The sequence below is a fragment of the Rhinichthys klamathensis genome, unplaced genomic scaffold, assembly GCF_029890125.1.
Source record: "Rhinichthys klamathensis goyatoka isolate OS25496 unplaced genomic scaffold, OSU_Roscu_1.1 h1tg000877l_1, whole genome shotgun sequence".
Classification (NCBI taxonomy): Eukaryota; Metazoa; Chordata; class Actinopteri; order Cypriniformes; family Leuciscidae; genus Rhinichthys; species Rhinichthys klamathensis.
The window spans coordinates 1308-28687 of NW_026607237.1; the positions used below are offsets into that span (position 1 = coordinate 1308).

Here is a 27380-nt window from a genome sequence, read left to right on the forward strand (position 1 = left end):
TCCTCTCCTGTTCTCCTCCTCTCCTCTCCTGTTCTCCTCCTCTCCTCTCCTGTTCTCCTCCTCTCCTCTCCTGTTCATCTCCTCTCCTCTCCTGTTCTCCTCCTCTCCTCTCCTGTTCATCTCCTCTCCTCTCCTCTCCTGTTCTCTCCTTCTCCTGTTCTCTTCTCCTCTCCTCTCTCATGCACTGTCGTGTGTCTGTGTGTCTTGGCTTCTTGTCTCTAGATGTGATGAGTGGTCGACTGATATATATATAGAGATGTTCATGCAAGTTTAGTGAGCTGTAATTAGTTGTCATAGTCGGTCTGTATAATTAGCCTGGATCTTGTGAGAAAATAGAAAAGGAACTGCAGTTTACCTGAGAGTCTGTCTGTCTGCTTTCACCCGTCTCTTTCTCTCCGTCCCTATGTGTCTTTCTGCTTGCCTGTCTGTTTTCTACAGTCTCATCATCTCATATCTGAAGTTTTTCCATTGAGAAGTGTTATTAAAAGTCAATTGGCAGCTCATAGTGTTGAAATAGACACTCAGTATTGTGTTTATTTGAGGCTATTGGATCATGTTGATATTTACTAGGTGTGTGTTGGACTTAAAGCGTTGCTGCACAGACCTATCGGTGTGTGAAATCAAAGTACAGCGAGAGTGTTTCGGAAGTATACAGAGCCGTCTGCTCTCTAATCGCTCACGCTGTACTTTGATATCACACACCGATCGAGTCCAACACACCTAATGTGATCATAACTGTGTGAACTGACTTCATACATATACTGAAAAATCACAGAAACAAGCTTATTCATTCATACACATTGAAACTGCTGCTTTATGTTTGCATGTGTGATTTAAGAGGCCAGATGTGTTTTAGGGCCACAGTGCATGCACAAGGATGTCTATTTGTGAGATGTGTGTATTTACGTCAGGTTTCATCGGTTCAGCTTTCTGTCTTTATCTTTGTGTTTACTTTTTTAAGGTGCACATGCATGTACTTGTTTGTTTTCTTACCGCTTGTGTGATCAGGACTCAGTGTGTGTTTAAACACAGAACTAAGCACGCAATGAGCCGATTGACCCAATGAAAGCTATGCTAAATGAAGCTCCTCCCACTCCCCTTTAAGCTCCTCCTCTCCCTCATATTCTGTTCTTTATAAGAGTGCAATATGTTTTTGGAATGTTTTACCCAGAATGCACCTTTCTGAATGCCCTACCCAGTATCCAGTCAGACAGGACCTATCTCCTATCTCTCTCTCTCTCTCTCTCTCTCTCTCTCTCTAGAACATGTCGGTGATGGAGTCACAGAATAATACGGATGACATCTCGCCAAAGAAGACAACAGTGTTCAAGGTGTGTGTGAAATGTGCCTGATTCTATGCCTAATTTTATGCCGTTTTCATGATGTAAAATCTGTTCCGGTATATTACCGGTAAAATGTAATTACTCAGTGACCCAATTCAGATATCACAACATTAAAAGTGACATCATCTTTTATCACCTAAATAGCCCTAATCAGACAGTAATTGTTTCTCATGAGGTTGGCAGGTATTTTCAACACTTACAGGAAGTAGTCTGTGATTTTATTGCTGTTCGAATCCAGAATATCTGTGTTTCTCTCCCTCATAAAAATCAGTGTTATTATCATTAACTAAAAACTTAAACTACATGAAAATGAGAAAATATTTTTATATTTACCATTAAAAAATTTGATGGCTTTAGTTTAAGTACTAAAATAACTAAAACTTAATAAATTACATAGACATATTTTTAAGAGTCAATAATATTAACAAAAATTGTAATAGTAAATCAATGATACTAAAATAACACTGATAAAAATTCCTGGCCAAATTACTTGCTTTTCTGTGACAAACTCCAAGGTCATCTGGTAATTTAATTTCTGACCGAATTTATAAGAAGGGATCAATTGAGCAAAGTACGGTAACTCTGGTGCTTTACGGTAATGTGCATGCATTTTAAAAATATACTTTTATTTCTGAAAAACGGTTTACAAGAATAATAATACATCACTATGCCACTACAGTTAATGGGAGCTGTTAAGAAGAACAAAAAGGAAAAATCGCATACATTTTTGAAACGAGCCATTATTATGGCAGCAACAGGTATGCATTACGTTTTAGTTGACAAAAGTAGCCTGGTCAAATGTTTATTTTTTCTTATGCAAATAAGAGGTGGCATTAACTTATTTCTGCTTATTTCCAAATTTCCAAATTTTAAGAGAAAATACAAGACAAAAAACATTTGAAACATGGCGTATCAATTTTCCTATTATTAGATCGAATACATAAATAAATGTGTCTGACCACCAGGGTTATTACCGCTAACTAAAATTAAACTATTAAAACATTTTTGTTGAACTAAAGCTGAAATAAAATAAAATATTTAAATATTAAATGAGAAAAACATTTCAGTTAGTTGCTAAATTTCTCATTTCATTTAGATACAACACTAAAATTACTGACACGAAATAAAATAAAATAAAAACAAACAGTAATATTAAAAGAAAAACTGACAAAAGCACATACTAAAATTTTAACTTCAATTAAAATGAAAAATGAAAATATAAAAATCAATGCTAAGTATGATTAAAAACAATAATAGTCTATAAAACTAAAATAACACCGCTGATCACATGAGAAGTGAATTTCTGGATTTGTGGACCACAAAACTCACTTCTCCACCATGAATAAATCCTCATCCAAACACATGATCATAGTTTTATCACTGAGCTATGAGAAACAATTGGCGTCCGAATCAGGCCACATATGCAAATAAAGAAACTTGATGACCTAAATATAAACTCAACCTCTGGTTTGAACCGAGTGTGAAGTTTTGGCAAGCTTGTGTTCTCACTTTCACTCAGTCGCGCTGTTGTTGTCCGTGTGTCCAGTTAGGGAACGGGTCAGTGGCGGGATCGAGAAAGAGGCCGTCTCAGGGGAACTACGAGAAGGAGAAAGATCTGTGCATCCAGCTGTTTGATCAGTGGTCAGAATCTGATCAGGTGGAGTTCGTGGAGCATCTGATCTCACACATGTGTCATTACCAGCACGGCCATATAAACTCGTACCTTAAACCCATGTTACAGAGAGACTTCATCACCGCGTTGCCAGGTAACTAAACACATGCACACGTACCCTAAACATTGGCTATAACAAATCCTCCTACTCCAACACACGCATTAGCAGAGTCAGAAATGTGACTGTCGGCATGCAGCCAGAACCACCCTCTTACATCACTTCACTTACACAGACATCTGATAACATGTAATGTCAATCTTTTTATGATTTATGATAACAAAGGATCGGATGTGCAATACAAGTGGTAGTTTAATCAGATAATGACGTAAAAATGGTTCTACTGACGTTGACTTTGAGGTCAGACTTCAGTCATTTAAGTAATAATAATAAAAATATATTATTTTACAGTCATAACATAAAGTTGTGGTCATAAGTTTACATGCACCTTGCAGAATCTGCAAATTGTTAATTGAGATATTTTCCCCAAGTTTTGGTTTTATTTTATTTTTTAGCACAAATACAATATTAAGAGTAACAAAGCATATATAAACACAACAATATATATATTGTTTACATTTTTTTTAAGAGGGATCATCAACAACAACAAATTGGCATTGTGTACATCTACAAAATGTTTAATAGCTTATTCAAGGCTGCACTAATTTAAAACAAAGTGCACAGTTTACAATCCTTATATAATACAAAAAATAATCCTTTCATTTTATTTATAAAAAAATACATTTTGCAAGTTCTGCAAGATATGACTGCAACTGTATGATGTCATGAAATAGAATACAATGTTCACTTGTTATGACGTTCCTCAAATCATCAAGGAAGCTCTTCCTCTGTAGCCTGGTTAAAACCAGACCATTCTCAGTTGTAACTGAGTTATGGTCTGGCAAAGCTTCATAGACAAATCATTTCCAAAGGGGCGTCACCAACGGACGTAGCTCAAATGCCTCTGGGTGCAATAGGCTTTATTCCGAGCGTCACGTGACCAAGCCGGAAAACAGATCACATCGCTTCCGATTCAGGTCTTTTGTATGTGCTTCATGAATTTTTTTTCCGGTTTTACTCAAGACAACTTAAAAGGAGCAAGCAAAAATGATCACAACCAATGTCCCTCGCATGTGCAGATTGATATTTAAAAGTTTTTTAATTTTTCTTCTGCACACTAACGTTTAGATATTTAAATAGCATAAAACACCAATAACAAAGTGAACTTAGTAGGTTAGCTGATTACCTTAAAAATCCATAGATATCGTAGTTAGTTCTTACGGCCGTTAACACTTTCTCTGACAAGCGGATGCAATGAGACCTGTTTTCCGGTTTGGTCACGTGACGCTCGGCATAAAGCCTATTGGATAGACTTAAAACCAATCAGAGCGATGAAGGAGATGACGTATGCAGAGCGACGTTCGTCTGTTATAGAGCAGACACTAATTGGCTACTTGCTCTACGTTTATTTAATATTCACAGCAAGACAACTAGAAGTGAATGTACTTTCCATTAAATAAATCACACACAGTAAACAAAACCTTAAAGTCCCTTTAAAGGCAATTCTAAAAAAAAATCTAAACCCATTATAAATGTTAGAAATGTATTGCTAAAACATATTACAAAGACTGTGAACTGTGAAGTACTGAATTGTGGAGTTAGACCATTAAACAGTTTTTCACCATTGCTATTTTCCGGGTTTTTTGGGCGGGGCTAAAACGGGGCTCGATGACGCACTGGAGCCCCTGACCTCGTGGACACGCCCCTACTTGATGACGCACTGAGGCCACTGAGGCTGGCTCCTCCCCTAACAATAGAGCACATTTGCTTCAGTTTGGCGCTCAATCGCGAGTTACTGTACTATTAGTTACTACAGCCTATGGTTTGCTAGCTAGCTATGCCTTCGACACGGAAATGCGTAGGCTACTACCTGGATGCGATCATGTACAAAACAGATCGGTGTCTTTATTTAAATTCCCTAAAAACGACCACATCAAGAAGAGCTGGATTAATTTTTTGAAGAGCCAACCTTGATGGAGAGCTGAGGATCACCGCCAACACCCGCCTCTGTAGCGATCATTTTACACGGATAGTTTTATATACTTTCGTCGGAGACAACTGGGATTCACTGATAATCCGCTGTTACTGGTGAATGGGGCCGAACCGACTATCTCCCGCCTCGGCCTTCATCTCCCCGTCCCGAAAGCAGTATCACCTAATATCAGCGTTGGCAGCTTTCCCGCGAGTGGGCGTGGTTTCAGCGCAGCCAGCGGACACGCCCCCAGCGTTTGAGAGCAGAGAATACTGCTCATTTTTTCAAGATTTTGATAGCTTATTTTATGTACTTGCCGGCTTTTTTTATCATTCAAATTTGGCTGGGTGGCTAATAACACATTTTTCTGTGGTGTGACAAACTCAGAACACATACTTAATTTTGACTTTACAGGGACTTTAACAAAAAAAACTTTGCAATGAACTTTGCAATTTAGACGCGCAAACTGGGTGCCGGTGCGGTGAGACGTACATGCTCGGGCAGATTCGGCTTGAAGTCGTTCATCCTCGGACGCGGCGCCGCGCGCTGTTACAAAAAAAGCCGTACACATAGCCAAGCGAAATGGGGTCTTGCCGGTCTTGCGCACCGAACGTGGCATTTTTGCCGCGCGCACCTTCGCACTCGTGCGGACGCGTCGAGTATAAACAAGGCTTTACTCCGTGTCAGCGCGCGCTCTGATCGGTAAAGGGGCAGAGATTTCAGACCTCCGTTTAATTAAGGAGATCTCAAAGATTTCTCTTCATGGAGGGGGGGGGGGTGCACAGACCTCTACCGAATCATCTCCAGCACTCAGCCTCCGAAGCACCACTAACTCCGCCTCCGTTTCCCTAGTAAGCTGATATTAGTATTTAAACATTCTCTATGATTATACATTTTTGTGAAAAAAATATTTTTATAACATGGTTTTGGCGGTTATAGAGTTCTAATGACGGTGTTCAACTATAACCGTCACACGTCTAGTTCCACAGCGGCATCCATCTTTGTAAATGTACAAAATCTACTTCACAGTCGCTGTGCTGTCGTCATCGTGTAAAGCCCGCCCCAACGTTTCTGATTGGTGCCGCGAATTCGACGGATTAGAAATGGCCTTGAATGAGCTCTTTGCTAGACTAACTTGCAGAGCAAATCTAAATTTGCCGGAAGTTGTCTGGGTTTTCCCAGGCTACTTCCTCCGTGAAGAACCTGCACCGTATGACTGCGAGTGTGTCTCAATCAGCTCCTAGGTCAGTAGTCAGGGCACTGATCAGGGAGTCAGACATTTTAAGGGCCTTCTCAATTGCTGAATCCTTCCAGTGCGCTAAAAGCACCCTGAGAAGTCCCACAATGCACCATGAAAACTAGCGAAATGCTCACTTTTCCTTAAAGTTCTGAAGCGTGAAACACGAGCCAACTCCCAACACATAACGACACAACAGATGTTTTTAAAAATACAAACCATCATTTTATTATATTTCAGCATCAACGCACATCGCTAGACAGTTAACGAACATAATCTAGCTAACATTTCTAATTTATCTACGGCTGAAATGTTGCATGTATATGTAACAAGCAAAGTATTTATCGTAATGTTATCTAAATAACATTTACAAGTAATGTCAGAAAGATATCAGCTCTGCTGTTGTTCATAAATACCAGTAGTAATGCTGTACAATGAGGACGTTTTCACGTCGCCGAGTCATCAGTGTCCCAATGTGTAGTGAACCCACGTCCTTTACTGTCCTTACCTGTCCTTACCGAATTCGTGAACATGATGTGACTGATAGTCACCGTGTGACCACACTGAATCTCACTTCATCTCTCTGTTTCTAGCTCAGGGTCTGGATCACATAGCGGAGAACATCCTCTCGTTTCTAGACGCTCGTTCTCTGTGCTCAGCTGAGCTGGTCTGTCGAGAATGGCAGCGGGTCATATCAGACGGGATGCTCTGGAAGAAGCTCATCGAGAGGATGGTGCGCACGGACCCGCTGTGGAAAGGCCTGTCAGAGCGGCATCAGTGGTAAAAACACACACACACAGACGCTCATTTGCATTGTTACGCTGAACGCACGTGTTTAAAACTGTGCAATCTTTATTTAAACTCTTTATTGTCGTTGTACAATGAAATTATTAGTCATGAACACTAAAAAAGATCATTTTTTTAAGCTTACGTGTTGGGTTCAGCAACACATTTATATGACATAGTATATATACGTGACATTATATATATACATATATACAGTGGGGCAAAAAAGTATTTAGTCAGCCACCAATTGTGCAAGTTCTCCCACTTAAAAAATGAGAGAGGCCTGTAATTTTCATCATAGGTACACTTCAACTATCAGAGACAAAATGAGAAAATAAGTATTTGGTCACCTACAAACAAGCAAGATTTCTGGCTCTCACAGACCTGTAATGGTGCGTTCACGTGCTATGGTAATTATGGTAAATACCAAAAGCCGACATGGAAAATGCACATGAACACCCCCTCATGTGGTATTTTCCACTGGGCAACTCGTAGAATATTTTGATGCACGAGTTGCCGAGATGAGATTACCTTTGACCTTTTCAAAATGGCAGAGAGCAACGCAAGAGTTGTGAATGGTAAAAATATGTACTATTCATGATCTAGAAAATATACAGCATATATTATTTACGTTTGAGTTTTGATAAATCATTTTCTTGCTGTAGCAGATGACTTAAGCAATCTAAAATAGTTTTAGCTAAATAAGAGGTCTGGATCTCCATCTTTTTACCACATTACGACAACAAAAGCACTTGAACGCAACACACTGGTAAATACCAGTTCACAAGTGGAAAATATCATATTTTCCATAGCACGTGAACGCACCATAACTTCTTCTTTAAGAGGCTCCTCTGTCCTCCACTCGTTACCTGTATTAATGGCACCTGTTTGAACTTGTCATCAGTATAAAAGACACCTGTTCACAACCTCAAACGGTCACACTCCAAACTCCACTATGGCCAAGACCAAAGAGCTGTCAAAGGACACCAGAAACAAAATTGTAGACCTGCACCAGGCTGGGAAGACTGAATCTGCAATAGGTAAGCAGCTTGGTGTGCAGAAATCAACTGTGAGAGCAATTATTAGGAAATGGAAGACATAGAAGAGTAAGACCACTGATAATCTCCCTCGATCTGGTGCTCCACGCAAGATCTCACCCCGTGGGGTCAAAATGATCACAAGAACGGTTAGCAAAAATCCCAGAACCACACGGGGGGACCTAGTGAATGACCTGCAGAGAGCTGGGACCAAAGTAGCAAAGGCTACCATCAGTAACACACTACGCTGCCAGGGACTGAAATCCTGCAGTGCCAGACGTGTCCCCCTGCTTAAAGCAGAACTAAGTAAGAATTCCGTTTTTGTCAAACAGCGACCCCTAGAGTCGCTGTGGAGTACTTGTACTGTCGTGAATAGCACTCACGCAGAGATGGCTCGCACTCACGGCCGGATCCCCTCCCCCTGTACACCGGTACCAGTTCAGTAGGATGGACGCGGTAACGAGTGGAAATAAGGTATGGCCCCTTTAAGAGCTGCGCGCGCCCTGCGTCTCGAACACCACATGAATACGGCGCCGGGTTATTTCTGTTTGATGCTCATTTTATCAGAATTTTATCAGATCTGTTTTTTGCCGTAAAGCAATTCGTTACCTCGCGAGACCTGATATCAAACGATACTTCCTAACACTGAGGCCGGCGGCTCGCCGGCCCAAAGTTGCAAGGGTGATTTTGCGGCTCACAGGCACCAGGGGGGTGCGAGGCGACCACCATTCAACACGAAATCAGTAATATAAACATTACAATGACTCCAAAGCTGTTCGGTTAAGGTAAAAATGTTACTTAGTTCACCTTTAAGCCAGTACATGTCCAGGCACGTCTTAAGTTTGCTAGAGAGCATTTGGATGATCCAGAAGAGGATTGGGAGAATGTCATATGGTCAGATGACACCAAAATAAAACTTTTTGGTAAAAACTCAACTCGTCGTGTTTGGAGGAGTTGCATCCAAAGAACACCATACCTACTGTGAAGCATAGGGGTGGAAACATCATGCTTTGGGGCTGTTTTTTGGCAAAGGGACCAGGACGACTGATCCGTGTAAAGGAAAGAATGAATGGGGCCATGTATCGTGAGATTTTGAGTAAAAACCTCCTTCCATCAGCAAGGGCATTGAAGATGAAACGTGGCTGCGTCTTCCAGCATGACAATGATCCCAAACACCCCTGGGCAACGAAGGAATGGCTTCGTAAGAAGCATTTCAAGGTCCTGGAGTGGCCTAGCCAGTCTCCAGATCTCAACCCCATAGAAAATCTTTGGAGGGAGTTGAAAGTACGTGTTGCCCAGCGACAGCCCCGAAACATCACTGCTCTAGAGGAGATCTGCATGGAGGAATGGGCCAAAATACCAGCAACAGTGTGTGAAAACCTTGTGAAGACTTACAGAAAACATTTGACCTCTGTCATTGCCAACAAAGTGTATATAACAACGTATTGAGATCAACTTTTGTTATTGACCAAATACTTATTTTCTACCATAATGTGCAAATAAATTCATAAAAAATCCTACAATGTGATTTTCTGGATTTTTTTTACTCATTTTGTCTCTCATAGTTGAAGTGTACCTATGATGAAAATTACAGGCCTCTCTCATCTTTTTAAGTGAGAGAACTTGCACAATTGGTGGCTGACTAAATACTTTTTTGCCCCATTGTTTTGGCAACTAGCTGTAAAAAAGTAAGCTGTAAAAAAATTGTTTTTTAATATTATATTTTTATATTTTATTTTATTTCAGTTAAAGGTAGGGTAGGCAATTTCGGAGAGGCTAGCAATAGCGAGCTAGCTTTGAACGCGTGAGATCCCACCCTCCCTTCAGAGCGTCTCCAAAGCCACGCCTCCTCCCAAACACATGAACGCACAGCAGAGTCTGCGAAGCTTCACGGGACGAGAGAGTATGCAATGATTGGACCAACATGTTTTGGTCCTGTGTCTTTCACAGAAGATATATGTACATGTTTTAATATTTAGACCATAAATTCATTCTTTTATTGACTTTTCTCAGCATGTGAAGAGAGTTTCAACCAGAATAACAAAGTGTTTATGAAAAAATTGTCTATCCTACCTTTTAACGTTTTTATGGTTTTAGTTGATGATAATAACCCTGAGCTTAAGTCAAATCTGCTGCAATTAAGTTATGTAACAACTTTCTCAACTCTTTATATATTTTTTTCATACTTGCTGAGCTTTGATGATACTTAAACATTCACTGCAAATAGTGCAACTGACTTTACTCTTCTTACACATCCCATCTGAATTCGATTGTTAAAATTTACACATCATAGCTTTTGCATTTGGTAAATGCATACAAATATTGAATGAATCTCACACATCAATGGCAATGCATGAACTTTTATGCTTCACGTTTTACTGCCAGAGCTGTGCTGAATATCTGTACATTGTTGTCCTGGTCAGGTACTAACATTTTCAAAATGATAATATCAGTCTGCTAAGAACAATGTTGCTAATTTTGGCTTTAAAAACTCATTTTTGTTGACTGGAGTGGTACAAATTTGATCACTTTTCCGTAGAAATATGATCTATTATGATCTAAATATGACGACATCCGTGCGTCGTTGTGAATCATAATTAGTTCTGACAAACCCAGAAATGCATGTGATGATTGTCAATCCTGTGCAATTATTAGCAGAAGCTGTTAGTATTTTACGCGTGTGTGTGTGTGTGTGTGTGTGTGTGTGTGTGTGTGTGTGTGTGTGTGTGTGTGTGTGCGTGCGTGTGTGTGTTTGTATGTAAAATATGTGCTGAAAATATTAATGAAGTATCAAATGAATGTGGACGGATACATGATCATGAAATCATGTATCAGTTCTGTTTTAATTGGGTTGTTTAAATGGTTTATACTTTGTTTGTATCTGATTGGTAGTTTTTTGTGTGTTTTTTTTTTTGTCTCCAGGGAGAAATATTTATTTAAGAACCGAACAAACGAGGTCCCACCCAATTCATACTACCATTCACTCTATCCCAAAATTATACAGGACATTGAGGTGAGCGTCCATCCCGTCGTTCATTTATTCAGTGGTCAGTTTATCCATCCACCCAGCCTCATTCATTCATCCGGTCTCCTGTTTTCTCATTGTGTCTCTCTAGACGATTGAGGCGAACTGGCGTTGTGGGCGTCACAATCTTCAGCGGATTCAGTGCCGGTCAGAGAACAGTAAAGGTGTTTACTGCCTTCAGTACGACGATGACAAGATCATCAGCGGCCTACGAGACAACTCCATTAAAGTACTTGTCTGTCTTTCTATCTGTATGTCTGTTGTTATCGTCGTTACATTGTGGTCGTCCCAATTTGTATACTTATGCACTATTCTGTGCCATTTAGTAGTATAAATAGTGTGTGATTAGTGTGTTCGCACTAAAAATTCCAAAAAAGAAAAAAAGTGCACTTCAAATACCCAGATGATGCACTTACTTAAAGGACAATTCCGGCGCAAAATGAACCTGGGGTTAATAACACATGGGTACCGAGTCGACCGTTCTCTGGGATGTGTTTTCATGATAATTTAATGTACCCAGTTTTAGCTCGAACCACAGATTAGCTTATAACGCTAGTATAAAGGCATAGAGTAAGTAAAAATAAAAATCGCTAGTTAATACTAACACTAACAAGGCTCAAAATAGCCCCACACTAACACGGTAACATAATGAGGGTCCCTACCTGCAAACCGAAGCATTGAGAACTTTGTAAGTGTACAGACAGTTTAATAAGAAGATACTTTACAGGTAGGAGCCATCTTTGGAAAACAGTCTCGACCAGTCGAACCACGAACGCCGATTCACCTCTCAGTGAAAATGCTTGAGCTATGTTTTTGGTAAAAATATTGAAAGTATGGGGCCCCTTCTTCCCTTGTAGTTAGTCACCCATATATTTTAATAGAGGTGATTCACCTCTCAGATATATTTCTGAGAGGTGAATCGGCGTTCGTATTTCGACTGTTTTCCAAAGATGGCTCCTGCCTGTAAAGTATCTTCTTATTAAACTGTCTGTACACTTACAAAGTTCTCAATGAATATATATAAATAAGCAACATTTGTAAATGAGTAGTTCTATATTTCTTAATTGTTTTTAATTCGATTATGCTATTCTCAGTGCTTCATGGGATTGTAGTTTTTTCTATCGCTAAAGCCATTGGTTACACAGTACTTTTTGTCTGACATACTTTTTTGCTTCAAATCAAAGTTTGTAATGTTATGATTCATCGTGTTGCTGTTTGGTTCATGGCTTATAACACCTTAACGAAGACTTTTTTCAAATCCCCATGTAACAAAAGAAAGCGATAAATACTTTGGGAACCAGCACCACTAAAAAAGTGGGCGGGCACTTTTGCACTGTTACAGAGTGAAGGGGGAGGGGCTATCAGCTTCCAATGTTAAATTAAATGCACTACACAGTTGAGTACATAGAAGTGTATAGTACAACATTTGGAACATAACTTCTGTCTCTCTCAGATCTGGGATAAACAGTCTCTGGAGTGTCTGAAGGTTTTGACGGGTCACACTGGTTCGGTTCTGTGTCTGCAGTATGATGACAGAGTCATAGTGACAGGATCCTCTGATTCTACCATCAGGTACACACACACACACACACAACACCATGAGTTTGGGGTCAGTGTGAATTTTTTAAACGAAATTAACACTTCTCTCAAGGATGCATTATCTAAAGTGACAGTAAAGACATTTATAATGTTACAAAAGATTTCTATTTCAAACAAATGCTGTTCTTCTGGAAATCATTATATTAGAATGATTTCTGAAGGATCATGTGGCACTGAAGACACTGAAGATGTTGAAAATTCAGCTTTGATCACAGGAATAAATGACATTTTATAATATAGTACAATAGAAAACTCTTCTTTTATATTGAAATAATATTTCACAATATTCCTGTTTTTTATCGTGTTTTTGATCATAAAAATGCAGCCTGGGTGAGCAGAAGACACTTCTTTTAAAACATTAGCAATATCCTTCGACCCCAGCCAAACTTTTGAATGCTTGTGTACATCGATGAGAAATTTCCCAAATTTAATGTTAAATATTATTTTATTATAAATGCTAAAACAAGATGTGTATTGATTAAAGAAATCCTCTATCCGCAGATCTAAAATATGTCTTTAGCCAGAAATCACTGTTTGTACGTATATATTTTTAAAGTCCCCATGTAGTCAATAATTTAATCCCTTAAAACTACTCTTTGATCACCAAAAATCCCATATTTAAACATTTTGTCCTTGAAAAATTCTTCATGCCTTAAAATAGCTTGAATGTAACTACACCCTTGCCTTTAGTATACGTTGTTCTATGAATATGCAAATGAGCCCCGCCTCCACTCACTCACACCAGCTCAGAGATCCACTCATTGACGATCACATGTTGATCTGATTGGTTTCAAGGTAGTTTGTGACGTCAGAAACACCAGCGATTTTAAAAAGTGTTTTTGAGACTGTAGTGTGGTTCACTGCAGTTTTAAGGAGAAAATACTCAGCAATGGTGTCGACTTATGAATTTACTAGGGCTGTCAGTTAAACGCGTTATTAACGGCGTTAACGCAAACCCATTTTAACGGCGTCAATTTTTTTCATCGTGCGATTAACGGTCTTTTTGGCCTTTCAAACTTTGTAGTTTTTTTCACATGCTTTTGCAACAGGACGCGGCACTGCGCTATGAAACCCATTCATTTCAATCAATGGCTTGCGCCGCGCGAGGACGTTTTGTTGCTTTGTCGACCAAAGCACAAGCGGATCTAGCTAGACCGGAAACAAAACAACAGGCACGCCGCACACACTTGTTTGGGTTTGCAAGCCGGCCAAATAGTTGGTTAACGTTATGTTTTGAGTGGATGACGAGCGCGAGACGCCGAAATGGATGCCAATAAGATTCTGAATGGAAAGTTTACTTTTAAAAAGTTGCCAAATGGTTCCATTGACAAGACCAAAGTGATCTGTGTGTTTTGTCGTTGTGAACTGAGCTATCATCATCGCAGCGCGTCCAGTCTGAAATACCACTTGATGATGGCCAAACACACACACACACACACACAGCTGATGCGAATTCTCCGCCCCCTCGTCAATATCAGGACCTCGTCAGTATTACTTTCACCCTTTTATTGATGGACAGTGTTACATTGTGTGAGAGATTATTTGCTCCAAGTGAGAATGTTAGTGTGAAATTGAACACAGTATTGTCAATGTTGTTTTCAATAAAAAACATTTGCACAAAGCAAGCCGATCCACTTTTCCATGTTGATAAGAGCATTAAAATGAGAAAAAATAATGGGACAAAAAGAAATCAAGAGACTTTTAGAATAGATAAAAATGTGCGATTAATCATGAGTTAACTATGACATTAATGCGATTAATCACGATTAAATATTTTAATCGTTTGACAGCACTAGAATTTACACATGTTTTTTCTTAAAGCATATTTAAAATACCACATAGACATATAAACAACATTAAAAACTTTTACCACAGGGAGACTTTAAATGTAAAAAAAAAAAAAAAATCATCCAGTAATCCTGGATGACTAGAAAAGTCCTTTGTCTAAAAGTGTGTGAATCCTTAAGAATGAAAATTAAAAGATGAGGAATTTCAGTACAGTGCTGATGAAACTATATAGTTGAATATGTTTCACACACACTAGCTCCCTCCGGCTGAATAATCTCTATGAAAACAATGACCTCACTTCCCTAGCAACTGTTTAAAGCTCCGTCCGGAGCGCTGTCACCTTTTCCAGTGCGAGTATGTGTGTGTTTCTCTCTCACCTGAGAGAGATTTGTGGAAGAAACTCTCCAGCTGCATAAATCAGGTTTACGTCACTCGAGTGGAAGCGCGAACGGCCGGACGTTTAACACCTGGAGAAGGAAACGGCTTTGTAATGTGATCGTGTTTAAAGAGCATTAACACATCAGTTGGCCGCGTTCAGCTCGAGCAGGGTGTTTCAGCTGCCGGTGAGGTCGTTCACATGTCATTTACGGTCCGGTTTGTTTTAACAACAGCTATGCTAATAAAGCGGAGCAGTTATTACAGGAGATATTTACTACTTTCAAACATGAAACCTGTTGAAAAACATTGAAGGAATCTGTTATTCCTTCAGCCTGTTCTGTTTTAAGCAAATTCTGGGCAATCAAAGTGTCAAAAGGATGCATTAAATTGTGACCGTAAAGACATTTATAATGTTACAAAAGATTTCTATTTCAAATACATCTGTTCTTTAACTTCCTATTCATCAAAGAAGCCTGAAACAAAGAATCACGGTTTCCACAAAAATATGAAACTGATTATATTAAGAAATGTTTCTTGAGCAACAAATCAGCATATAGTGCTGTTGGGTGACGCATTTTTGTAGGCCCAAACCTGGAAACGAGTTAGCATTTTAGCACTAATACTTTCACTTTTTATTCTACAACATAAAATACATCATTATCAGCCCACTCGTAATTTGATGTTACGTGTCTTGAAAGAGAAGGTTGCTGACATGGGTTTAAATGGGACTACAGAGGTTTTTTGAGATAATCCAAAAGCCTATGGAAAAATCCTATTGGTTTTTGTTTAGGGAACCAGTATGATGCAAACTTTCGGGTCGGCCTACAAATGTACGTCATCACTGCACCAAGGATCATGTGACACTGAACACTGGAGTAATGATGCTGAAAATTCAACTTTGATCACAGGAATAAATGACATTTTAAAATATATTACAATAGAAAACGGCTATTTTAAACTCTAATAATATTCCACAATATTACTGTTTTTACTGTATTTTGATTAAATAAATGCAGCCTCAGTGAGAAGAGACTTCTTTTCAAAATACATTTTTTAAAAATCCTACAACTGTAAACTTTTGAAAAGTAGTGTAGATCAATGAGAAACTGTCCACATTTAATGTGATTTATTTAATCTAACTAAATCTTTAATCAATACACATTTGTGTAGCTATGCTATTTTGTAGCTTAGTTATAATAACCACAAGCTCACATTCCCTCATATTGTGTACTAATCTGTAATATTTTCCCTGTCTCTGTCAGGGTGTGGGACGTTGGTTCCGGTGAGGTTCTCAACACTCTGATCCATCATAACGAGGCGGTTCTGCACCTGCGCTTCTGTAACGGGCTCATGGTGACGTGTTCGAAAGATCGCTCCATCGCCGTGTGGGACATGGCATCCGCCACTGACATCAGTCTGCGCCGCGTGCTCGTGGGTCACCGCGCTGCTGTTAACGTGGTGGACTTTGACGACAAATACATCGTGTCTGCGTCTGGAGACAGAACCATAAAGGTGAGCGGGTGGGAGTGGTCAGCGGGTGAGCGGGTGGGAGTGGTCAGTGGGTGAGCGGGTGGGAGTGGTCAGTGGGTGAGCGGGTGGGAGTGGTCAGTGGATGAGCGGGTGGGAGTGGTCAGTGGATGAGCGGTCGGTGGTTGAGCGGGTGGGAGTGGTCGGTGGTTGAGCGGGTGGGAGTGGTCAGTGGATGAGCGGTCAGTGGTTGAGCGGGTGGGAGTGGTCGGTGGTTGAGCGGGTGGGAGTGGTAGGTGGATGAGCGGGTGGGAGTGGTCAGTGGGAGTAGTCAGTGGATGAGCGGATGGGAGTGGTCAGTGGATGAGCGGGTGGGAGTGGTCAGTGGATGAGCGGGTGGGAGTGGTCAGTGGATGAGCGGGTGGGAGTGGTCAGTGGATGAGCGGGTGGGAGTGGTTAGTGGATGAGCGGGTGGGAGTGGTCAGTGGATGAGTGGGTGGGAGTGGTCAGTGGGTGAGCGGGTGGGAGTGGTCAGTGGGTGAGCAGGTGGGAGGCGTGAGCGGGTGGGAGTGGTCAGTGGTTGAGCGGGTGGGAGTGGTCAGTGGTGGGAGTGGTCAGTGGATGAGCGGGTGGGAGTGGTCAGTGGTTGAGCGGGTGGGAGTGGTCAGTGGATGAGCGGGTGGGAGTGGTCAGTGGATGAGCGGTCAGTGGTTAAGTGGGTGGGAGTGGTCGGTGGTTGAGCGGGTGGGAGTGGTCGGTGGTTGAGCGGGTGGGAGTGGTCGGTGGTTGAGCGGGTGGGAGTGGTTGGTGGTTGAGCGGGTGGGAGTGGTAGGTGGATGAGCAGGTGGGAGTGGTAGGTGGATGAGCAGGTGGGAGTGGTAGGTGGATGAGCGGGTGGGAGTGGTCAGTGGGAGTAGTCAGTGGATGAGCGGGTGGGAGTGGTCAGTGGTTGAGCGGGTGGGAGTGGTCAGTGGATGAGCGGGTGGGAGTGGTGGGAGTGGTCAGTGGATGAGCGGGTGGGAGTGGTCAGTGGATGAGCGGGTGGGAGTGGTCAGTGGATGAGCGGGTGGGAGTGGTCAGTGGATGAGCGGGTGGGAGTGGTCAGTGGATGAGCGGTCAGTGGTTGAGTGGGTGGGAGTGGTCAGTGGTTGAGCGGGTGGGAGTGGTTAGTGGTTGAGCGGGTGGGAGTGGCTGAGCGGGTGGGAATGGTCAGTGGCTGAGCGGGTGGGAGTGGTCAGTGGCTGAGCGGGTGGGAGTGGTCAGTGGCTGAGCGGGTGGGAGTGGTCAGTGGCTGAGCGGGTGGGAGTGGTCAGTGGATGAGCGGGTGGGAGTGGTCAGTGGATGAGGGGGTGGGAGTGGTCAGTGGATGAGCGGGTGGGAGTGGTCAGTGGATGAGCGGGTGGGAGTGGTCAGTGGATGAGCGGGTGGGAGTGGTTAGCGGGTGGGCGGAGCTTTAGTGCTGGATGATGGGAGTGTGAGTGGGTGGGAGTGGTGAGCGGGTGGGAGTGGTCAGTGGATGAGCGGGTGGGAGTGGTCAGTGGTGAGCGGGAGGGAGTGGTCAGTGGATGAGCGGGTGGGAGTGCTCAGTGGATGAGCGGGTGGGAGTGGTCAGTGGATGAGCGGGTGGGAGTGGTCAGTGGTGAGTGGGTGGGAGTGGTCAGTGGTTGAGCGGGTGGGAGTGGTCAGTGGTTGAGCGGGTGGGAGTGGCGAGCGGGTGGGAGTGGTCAGTGGTTAGTGGGTGGGAGTGGTCAGTGGGTGGGAGTGGTTAGTGGGTGGGCGGAGCTTTAGTGCTGGATGATTGGCAGATGTAGATAAAAGAGACCGTGTGTGTCTGCAGGTGTGGAGCACCAGCACGTGTGAGTTTGTACGGACACTTAACGGTCACAAGCGTGGCATCGCCTGCCTTCAGTACAGAGACAGACTCGTGGTCAGCGGGTCTTCGGACAACACCATCAGGTGAGACAATGTGTGTCTGTAAGTTTACTGTATGATTTGCAGTTGAACTGTTTTGTCTTTGTGCCTGTTTGCAATAAAGAATTATTTTTTTCAATGGTTTTTGTTCTCGCCATACTAAACATATTTGACTTATTACTTCCACAAGAAAATGTGTCTGTTTAATATTACAGTAATACAGTAACTTTTTTCATACAGTAAAAATAATAATATTGTGAAATATTATTACAATTTCAAATAACTGTTTTCTATTTGAATATATTTTGTAATTGAATGTGATTTATTCCTGATTATTCCAGTCTTCAGTGTCACATGATCCTTCAGAAATATTTCTAATATGATGATTTGCTGCTCAAGAAACTTTCTGATTTTTATCAATGCTAAAAACAGTTGTGCTAGTTTATATCTTGGTGAAAACCATGATGCATTTTTTTTCTCGATTCTTTGATGAACAGACTTTATTTAACAGAATTTTTTGCAACATAATAAATATCTATACCGGCACTTTTAATTAATTTAATGCATCCTTGCTGAATAAAAGTACTAATTTCTAACAGACCAAAAAAAATCTTGCTGACGAAAAACGTGTCATTGTTTTCAAATAGTCAACCCACAGTACAATGCAAAAATAGCTTGGGAGAGCATCTTCAAAAAAATCCCATCTCAATGTGGATGGAAGGACAAAATGTATAGAAAATCCGGATTAAGTGTAGACATCCGTGTGTGTTTTCAGACTGTGGGACATTGAGTGTGGTGCTTGTCTGCGTGTGTTGGAGGGTCATGAGGAGCTCGTGCGCTGCATCAGATTCGACAACAAGAGGATCGTGAGCGGAGCGTATGATGGGTGAATACACACACACTCGGTCACAGCACCATCTGTTTCTGACAGGCCGTTCATCTGTCAGCCTGGTTAATATCGAGCACTCATTACTCACCCGCACATTCTCTCTGTTCCTCTGCAGGAAGATTAAAGTTTGGGATTTACAGGCAGCTCTGGATCCTCGGGCCCCTGCCAGCACATTATGTCTGCGCACACTCGTGGTGTGTGTGTGTGTGAATAAAATAATTCCATTATCATATTTATAAATAGTTGAATTTATGTTTTGTAAAATTTCTCTATCTGGTTTGTATGGAAGCTTGTTTCCACCACGGAATAAAACAATTTGAAAGATAATTGCGACTTTTCTCGCAAGTGTGACTTTTTTTCTCTCGCAATTCTGACATTTTATCTCACAAATCTATTTTTTTTCTCGCAATTTAGAGTTTACATCTCGCAATTCTGACTTTTTTCTCGTAATTCTGACTTTCACTCATTGTTACTTTTCTCGCAATTCTGACTTTTTCTCTCAATTGAGTTTACATCTCGCAAATCTGACTTCTTTTCTCAGAATTGTGATATATAGACTGGCAATTGCGAGTTATAAAGTCCAATTCTGAGGTAAAAAGACTGACTTTTTTCTCAGAATTGTGAGTTAATATCACGCAATTCTGAGAAACTCAGAATTGTGAGATAAAATGTCACAATTACCTTTTTTTTTTAAATTTATTCACTGGCGAAACAAGCTTCCATAGGTTTTCCATATTATTATGGATACATTTTTCATTGTCATGCAAGTAAATTTCACATATGATAAAACAAACAGCCACAAGAGGTCACTGCAGGTTTATTTACACTGCTAATTACCTCAGACAGTTTGAAATGATCATTTAGTTAATATATTTGGAAATTAATGTAAAACATAATTCGTTATTCTCAAATTAACTGTCACCTAGTGCTACCTTGAAGCTAGTTTGGGAAACTGCAGGCTACTAGAAATTCAAGTTGTTAAACCACAGGGACTTACAGGAACATAGTGAGGAGTCAAATTAATTGGTGAATCGATTCTTTTTGGAACGTTAAAACTGAAAAAATAGGATTCCTAGATCTACTAATAAACAAACTTTGAATCAAACTGATTCACTGAAGGAATAGGATTCCTGTCTACATTATTGAATAGTATAGCTAAGAATCAGATTCTTTTAGTGAATCAGTTCGTTTCAGTGAACCATTTCAAAAAGAGTCGATTCAGTCCTTGTGCTTTTAATACTAGTACTTCTAAGTAGCTTGGCCAACTTCCCCAACCCTAGGTGACACCTCATTTGAGAATTATGAATTCTGTTTTACATATATTTCCATATAGGTTAACCAAGTGATTATTTCAACAGTGTTGCTGCGTTTACTCCCAACACCGGACTCACCGTTTCTGACAAACCTCTGGAGTGTGTTTGCGTGTATGTTTTTGTGTTCTTTTAAGTGTGTGTTTTCATGGCAACCTCTCGCAGGAGCATTCTGGGCGTGTGTTCCGACTGCAGTTTGATGAGTTCCAGATTATAAGCAGTTCCCATGATGACACAATCCTTATATGGGACTTCCTGAATGTCTCCACCAATGGACAGTCAGAGGGGCGATCGCCCTCACGGACATACACGTACGTCTCCAGATAGCAGGTACACGCCCAGACCAGTTTACAACAATTCACCAGCTCTTTATTTCATTATGTATTATGGTTCTTCCGAGGGGTTCTAGTTGACAAAATACACTGATCATCCAAGATAATTGTTTCCCCCCCTTTTTTTAATAAACACTTTTCTCTATAGTTCTGTATCAATTTGTTTATATTGTAGTGGTTATTATGGTTGCAATTTATTTGGTCATTTTGAAATTTTATTTCAAAAGAATGAAAAATATTTATGTGTATACATTAAAATGTTTTTTTCTATAACTCTGTAATTTGTATTCATATTATTGTTTATTATAGTAAAAAAAAAAAATCATTTGTTCATATTGTGGTGGTTATATAGTCGATGGCGGCCCATATAACTAAGTAGGAAAATTATAAAAATTGGCACACTGTGATGGTAATGAATGGTAATCTGACCAACTCTATAGCGCCACCACCAGTTCAAATATTCACTTTTCAAAAGGTTATAACATTTGAACCCGTTGTTCTAGAAAAATTAAACTTAGTAAACCTGATTCCACTCAGCGCTCTAATCGCATTCAACATTTTACTTTAAAAATTCACGGCTTTATAAAGTCTTAAATTTTGAAAGTATTTTTTCTAGGGATGCACCGAATATTCGGCCGCCGAAAATAGCCCAAAAGTGCATTTTCGGTTTTCGGCCGAAAGACTTTTATCACCGAAACAATACGGCCGAAATGTTGTGATGACGCAAACAGAAACCGCGACCTGCACGTGCTTGTCTGAAGCAACATGTCTGCGGTGTGGACGTATTTCAGTATATCTGAACCAGGCTCTGATCTGAACCATAGACTGTAAAAGATCTGAACCCGCGAGGAGACGGAAGCCTTGTTTATACTTTCGCCTGCCTCCGCAGCGCGAGTCTATGGAAGTTTTTTCCTAACAAAATTAAAATTAAAATGCTTAAAATATAAAATAATAAATCAAAGTCTCAAAACAACTGCTCAAATGATGAATCAAATGGTCAAATTATTAAAAAATAAATCAAAGTCTCAAAATGGCTGCACAAATGATGAATCAAATGCTCAAATGCAATTTCATTTCCTCAATCGTGGAAGCATGAACTGTATCAAAAATCAAGTTAAAACTCATTTGTATTTGATTTTTAATTTTCATTATCAACCCAGTATAAACCTGTCATAATTAAATCTATAAGTCAATACTCAAATCATAAATCAAATGGACAAAATATAAATCAAATGCTTAAACCAACATCGAAAATGGCAAATCAAATGCTCAAACGGACATCGCAAATGATAAATCAAATGCTCAAACGGACATCGCAAATGATAAATCAAATGCTCAAACGGACATCGCAAATGATAAATCAAATGCTCAACGGTAGCCGGAAACGGCAAATGATAATTCAAATGGAAATGAGGAATGTCAATCAAGTTGCGTGGGCGGAGCTTTGAGCTCAAGATCGATGACAAACTGACAATGTTTATACAAGATATAATTTTACATGATTACAGAATTTGGCTGACTGAGATTAACGTTAGACTCACCTTAAGGGCGTAACTTTGGTTTGAGAAGTGGGGGGACACAAAATGGGGGAAAATGTTTTCGATTTGAATCCCATTTCCTGGATGTACATGTACATTTAGGGACTATGGTGATACAAAAAACAGGAAATAATTTGATTATAATGATAAATTCTGCTAAAAAGAATAGTAAGCTATATGTATAAGTAGGGATGGCCCGATACCGATACTGGCATCGGGGATCGGGCCGATACTGTCCTCATATACTCGTACTCATAAAAAATCGCCGATACCACGTACATTTTGCAAAACGAAACAGGCCGCCGCGAGTGCTTTGTCGAGGTGAACTGAGGCATAGGAAAGTATAATGTCGGCGATTTGGGCTCATTTCAAGATAAGGAATGATGACAACAGCAAGGCAGACTGTAAGTTATGTTCAGCTAAGGTGTCGAGAGGAGGGAAAGAAAGTACATCGTTTAACACCAGCAATCTAATTAAACATCTGAAGACGCATCACAGATCTGATGGCCGAGCGCGCGCGCGGGCGGTAATGCACTCACTCTGTGTGTGCGGGTTACGGGAGAATAAAACGATTCGCGGGACTCCCGCAAACTAGAAATATCTATGAATAAAACATGAAAACTAATAGATTTTTATTCATCTCTTGCAGAAAAGCAACAAGAACAACTACAACAAAATTGAAACGATTTACAGGCCAGAGTTTCTATTCATAACATGGTTACAGCGTTGAGCGATGTAGCCAATCACAGACATATGTGTTGATTTCTTGAACGCAATGGCCAATCAGAAGCATTTAAGATGGACTCCCCTCACCGCTCTAAACTTACTTTTTTGTTCAGTGCTGAATTCTGTATGCTGGCAAATCCTCTAATTATAACAAACAAAGTGTGGATATTATGAAAGATTGATTGTGCAGTCAGCTTCACTGATAATAACAGATGTGTGAGATCGCGAGGAACTGTCAGCTTTTAGGATTTATTAAGGGGGCGCACTTTGCGTGCATTCAGTCATGCCAGACCATGCACGCAGTAGCCTGCTTGCTTTTATGTTAAATTAACAGTGGTTTGTGTGTTAATACATTTATTATTTTACTCATTTTTATTTATTTTTAGACTTGTTAAAACAAGCAGAGAAGAAAATAAAAACAGTCTTCTAACCTGTGTTCTAAAATAGTCGTCGTCTTTTCTGGGAGCCTATTACTTTTGCGGTAGAAATATCGGTATCGGTACTCGGTATCGGCAAGTACACAAATGTAAATACTCGTACTCGTATCGGTTTGAAAAAAAATGGTATCGGGCCATCCCTATGTATAAGACAAAAATATTTCTTACTTTCTTTATTGTTTATAGGGGCCGATCGCCAAGACTTTAGAGAATCATTTTATAAAGTCAAAATGTTAGCCATTAATGTTTTGTGTGTAAATAAAAATGTAATGTGAGCCTCAATTTCCACTGTAATGTAGAAACAACAAAGACAGTATATTTAAAATAATTGTTTAATGGCATCTGTTAATGAATGAAGGCCAGTATCACTGATATTAATGCTATAGCTACTGATGTCTCGATGAAAATGATTCTGCACACTCTAAAAATAGCTTACTGAAAGTTCTAATGAGCAGGTATCGCGGTTGCGGCACAGTCGGCGATGAAACGACAGAAACAACAGGTGACTTAATTGATTTTAGTTAAAAATCATAACAAAATGTTTTAAAGTGGGGGGTGGGGCACAAACAGGATTTTGAAAAGTGGGGGGGACATGTCCCCCCTGTGCCCATAGGAAATTACGCCCGTGCAAGTTGCAACGTTACTACCTCTTGTGCCCGTCGATCTGGTGCACATTCAGCCGAAGGCTGCTGGGGAGGGCCGGTTGTCAATAATGTGCTCTGCTCCAGGGCCTCTGCTGCATCCCTTAAAAGTTTTGTTATTGCATTTGTGTCCATTTTATATTAAAAAACGATGTCGTCGAAGAGGTAAAGTCGACAGCAGCGGCTGAGGTAACGTTCCCACGGCCCGTTGGTCTCAAAGCTCCGCCCACGCAACTTGCTTGACATTCCTCATTTGCATTTGATTTATCATTTGCCGTTTCCGGCTTCCGTTTGAGCATTTGATTTATCATTTGCGATGTCCGTTTGAGCATTTGATTTGCCATTTGCGTTGTCCGTTTGAGCATTTGATTTATCATTTGCGATGTCCGTTTGAGCATTTGATTTATCATTTGCGATGTCCGTTTGAGCATTTGATTTATCATTTGCGATGTCCGTTTGAGCATTTGATTTGCCATTTTCGATGTTGGTTTGAGCATTTGATTTATATTTTGTCCATTTGATTTATGATTTGAGTATTGACTTATAGATTTAATTATGACAGGTTTATACTGGGTTGATAATGAAAATTAAAAATCAAATACAAATTAGTTTTAACTTGATTTTTGATACAGTTCATGCTTCCACGAATGAGGAAATTAAATTGCATTTGAGCATTTGATTTATCATTTGTGCAGCCATTTTGAGAGTTTGATTTATTATTTAATAATTTGACCATTTGATTCATCATTTGAGCAGTTGTTTTGAGACTTTGATTTATTATTTGATATTTTAAGCATTTTAATTTTAATTATGTTAGGAAAAAACTTCCATACGAGTCTCCACAGACAGCGCGCGCACCGCTCCAAACGGTCGAGGCGTTTATACTTGACGCGCTCGCCGTTGTACTATTCTTTGAAACGACAGGGGACGACTCAAGTAACTGTCCTCTAACCATCAGGAATCGGTGAGAAGAAGAAAGATAAACACGTGACAATGTTTATTTTTTAGTACCACCACCAATACAAAAATAATCATGTAAAACCCAGTAAACCCTGAGATTATTACTTGTGACATTACAACAAAATATGTATAGGAATATGTAAATTAACGCTCTCTTAAATATTTTCTAATTTCACTAAACATATTTCATTAAGTTTCGTGTACATTTGTATTAAACATGGACCTTTGTTCATTAAAATGGCTTTTTATGCTAGTGTATGCTCATTTTTAAAATGTAATCAACTAATTTAGACGTGCAAACTGGGTGCTGGTGTGATGAGAAGTTCGTGCTCGGCTTTGTTTTTATGAGAGAACATTTCATTTTAAAACCTTTCTGCAGGCCAGCAGATTATTATTTAATGTACACATGAGTGGGGTCAAGTTAAACATTTTAGTTTGAATTTTATTTTATACTGTGCATTGTGCTAAATAAATATTTGCATAATTTGTAATTGATTTATTCTTTGAAAATGTTAATTTATGCAATTGCAATGCCTTGATTTTAGTAAAGTTTGTACACAGTCATAACCATAAATGCAATGGTACTTATAATTGGCATAATTTCTTTCGGTGTTTCGGTTTTCGTTTTTCCGGCCTTGGGTTCCTCTTTTTCGGTTTTCGGTTTCGGCCAAGAATTTTCATTTCGGTGCATCCCTAATTTTTTCTGAATTAGCTGTCCAACAGTTTGAGTCCCAAAAACATCGTAAAAGTGTGTGAATTTAGTCATTTTTATTTATTTTTTTTAAACGAAGAACTGAGGCACATGTCAGCATGATTGTTGTTGAGGGTGGAGCAAAGTTTTGTTTTGTTTTTTAATAAACTTTGCTTTGATTTACTATCCCAGCCTATTTTATTTTTTTATTTTTTATCAGAGTGGTCTATAGTCTTTATCACAAACTAAAACTGTTAAGTTAGAAGTATCACTGATGTAAATGGTTACAGCTTGAAGTGGCGGTGAGGTATTAAAAAATATTGAGAAGGTCTTGAAAAAGTCTTGAAAAGGTATTAAAATTAACTTCAAGATTCCTGCATATACCCTGGTACAGTAATCTGTTTCTTTTGCTACTCCACCAAATTTTGCCCAATTCTTGCTAAAATTTGCTTTGGACTGAGCCTCACAGACATGAATAAACATATTATTTTAATTCATCTTTGTTCAAAAGAGTCATGAACTTAATATGTGGACCCAATATTGGTTCAGAGGCTGTATTGCGGCAAAACTTTGATCAATCGAAACGAAATTTTGTATGCTTTATCGGAACCATAATCTGAGGATCCATGCCAAATTTGGGAACAGCGCTACAGGATATGAGATCTGAAAAATAGTCATAACTTTTGAACAGTTTGTCAGAATGTGTGTGTTCGTGTTTGTACCCGGGTAAGCGTTGAACAAATCTTTCTTCCTCTTGGATTAGAAATGTGTTTTTTGTTTATTCTGTGTTCTTTCTCATCTGAACTTCTGCTGATTTTGAGTTCATTCTCATCTGTACTTCTGAACCAGCTGTTTTTTAGTTTTTTTCCCTCTGCCTCTGCACTGCTGTTGCTGATGTTTATTTATTATGTTAAAGCAATATCATATTAAAAATGAAAATGTTTTTCTTTTAATTTATTCATATTGTGCTACTATAGTTGCAATTAATTTTTCATTCTTTCTTAAGCTTATTTATTTATTTAAAGTATAGTTAGTCTGATACTTTTTAGCTTTCATTCATATTATTGCTTATTATAGTCATTATTTTATGTTAAAACAATAAAATATTAATTTGCTTGTATTGTAGTAGTTGTTAAAGTTTCAATTTATTTTTCATATTTGTTTGTTTATGGTCTGTCTCTCCATTTCAGGTGCCTCTTCTATGTGCCAGTGTGTCCTGGGAGAGCTGAGAGCTGATTGGTTGTTGGCCGTGTCCATCACAGAATTGTGCCTAGGAATCCACCTCCTCTTCTCTGTCCTACACAGATCCATGCTTTGCCAAACACACAGACACATGCTGCTCTAAAGATTCAAAACACTGTTCTGCTTTATCTAGTGGGAAAAAGAAGCAAAATCACACACACACACAGATGTTGACAGCTTCAAACCTTATCTGTACTACCACTGCTGCTCAAATAACCCGAAAACCAATGATCTCGTACTCACAAGCTCTGCACTACTAACAGCTCATATCCACACCAGGATCACTCTGTTATGGAGAAGCTGGGATTCTGGGAGTGACGTATGGATGATGATGGACAGGG

The 27380-nt window shown here is 39.9% G+C and overlaps 1 protein-coding gene across 2 annotated transcripts; it reads left to right on the forward strand.

Annotated features, from left to right (window-relative positions):
• The first annotated feature begins 1241 nt into the window (after positions 1–1241).
• On the forward strand, positions 1242–27380 carry LOC130078454 (F-box and WD repeat domain-containing 11-A). 2 transcript variants are annotated; one of them, XM_056243970.1, is made up of 12 exons: positions 1242–1331; positions 2890–3109; positions 6876–7062; positions 11028–11118; positions 11222–11359; positions 12584–12702; positions 16158–16407; positions 18200–18318; positions 19049–19159; positions 19278–19356; positions 20638–20802; positions 26988–27380. In XM_056243970.1, the coding sequence occupies exons 1-11, from the start codon at positions 1266–1268 to the stop codon at positions 20797–20799; spliced, it is 1542 nt and encodes a 513-aa protein (XP_056099945.1). In that variant the 5' UTR covers positions 1242–1265; the 3' UTR covers positions 20800–20802; positions 26988–27380. The 2 variants fall into 2 exon arrangements, with proteins under 2 accessions (XP_056099945.1, XP_056099944.1); XM_056243969.1 differs by having other exon boundaries at positions 20638–20783.

Coding starts and splice junctions, on each gene's coding strand:
- LOC130078454 (XM_056243969.1), top strand. CDS start 1,266: ATGTCGGTGATGGAGTCACAGAATAATACGGATGACATCTCGCCAAAG. Junction 18,319..19,048: donor TCTTCGGACAACACCATCAG/GTGAGACAATGT, acceptor GTGTGTTTTCAG/ACTGTGGGACATTGAGTGTG. Junction 19,160..19,277: donor GTGAGCGGAGCGTATGATGG/GTGAATACACAC, acceptor GTTCCTCTGCAG/GAAGATTAAAGTTTGGGATT.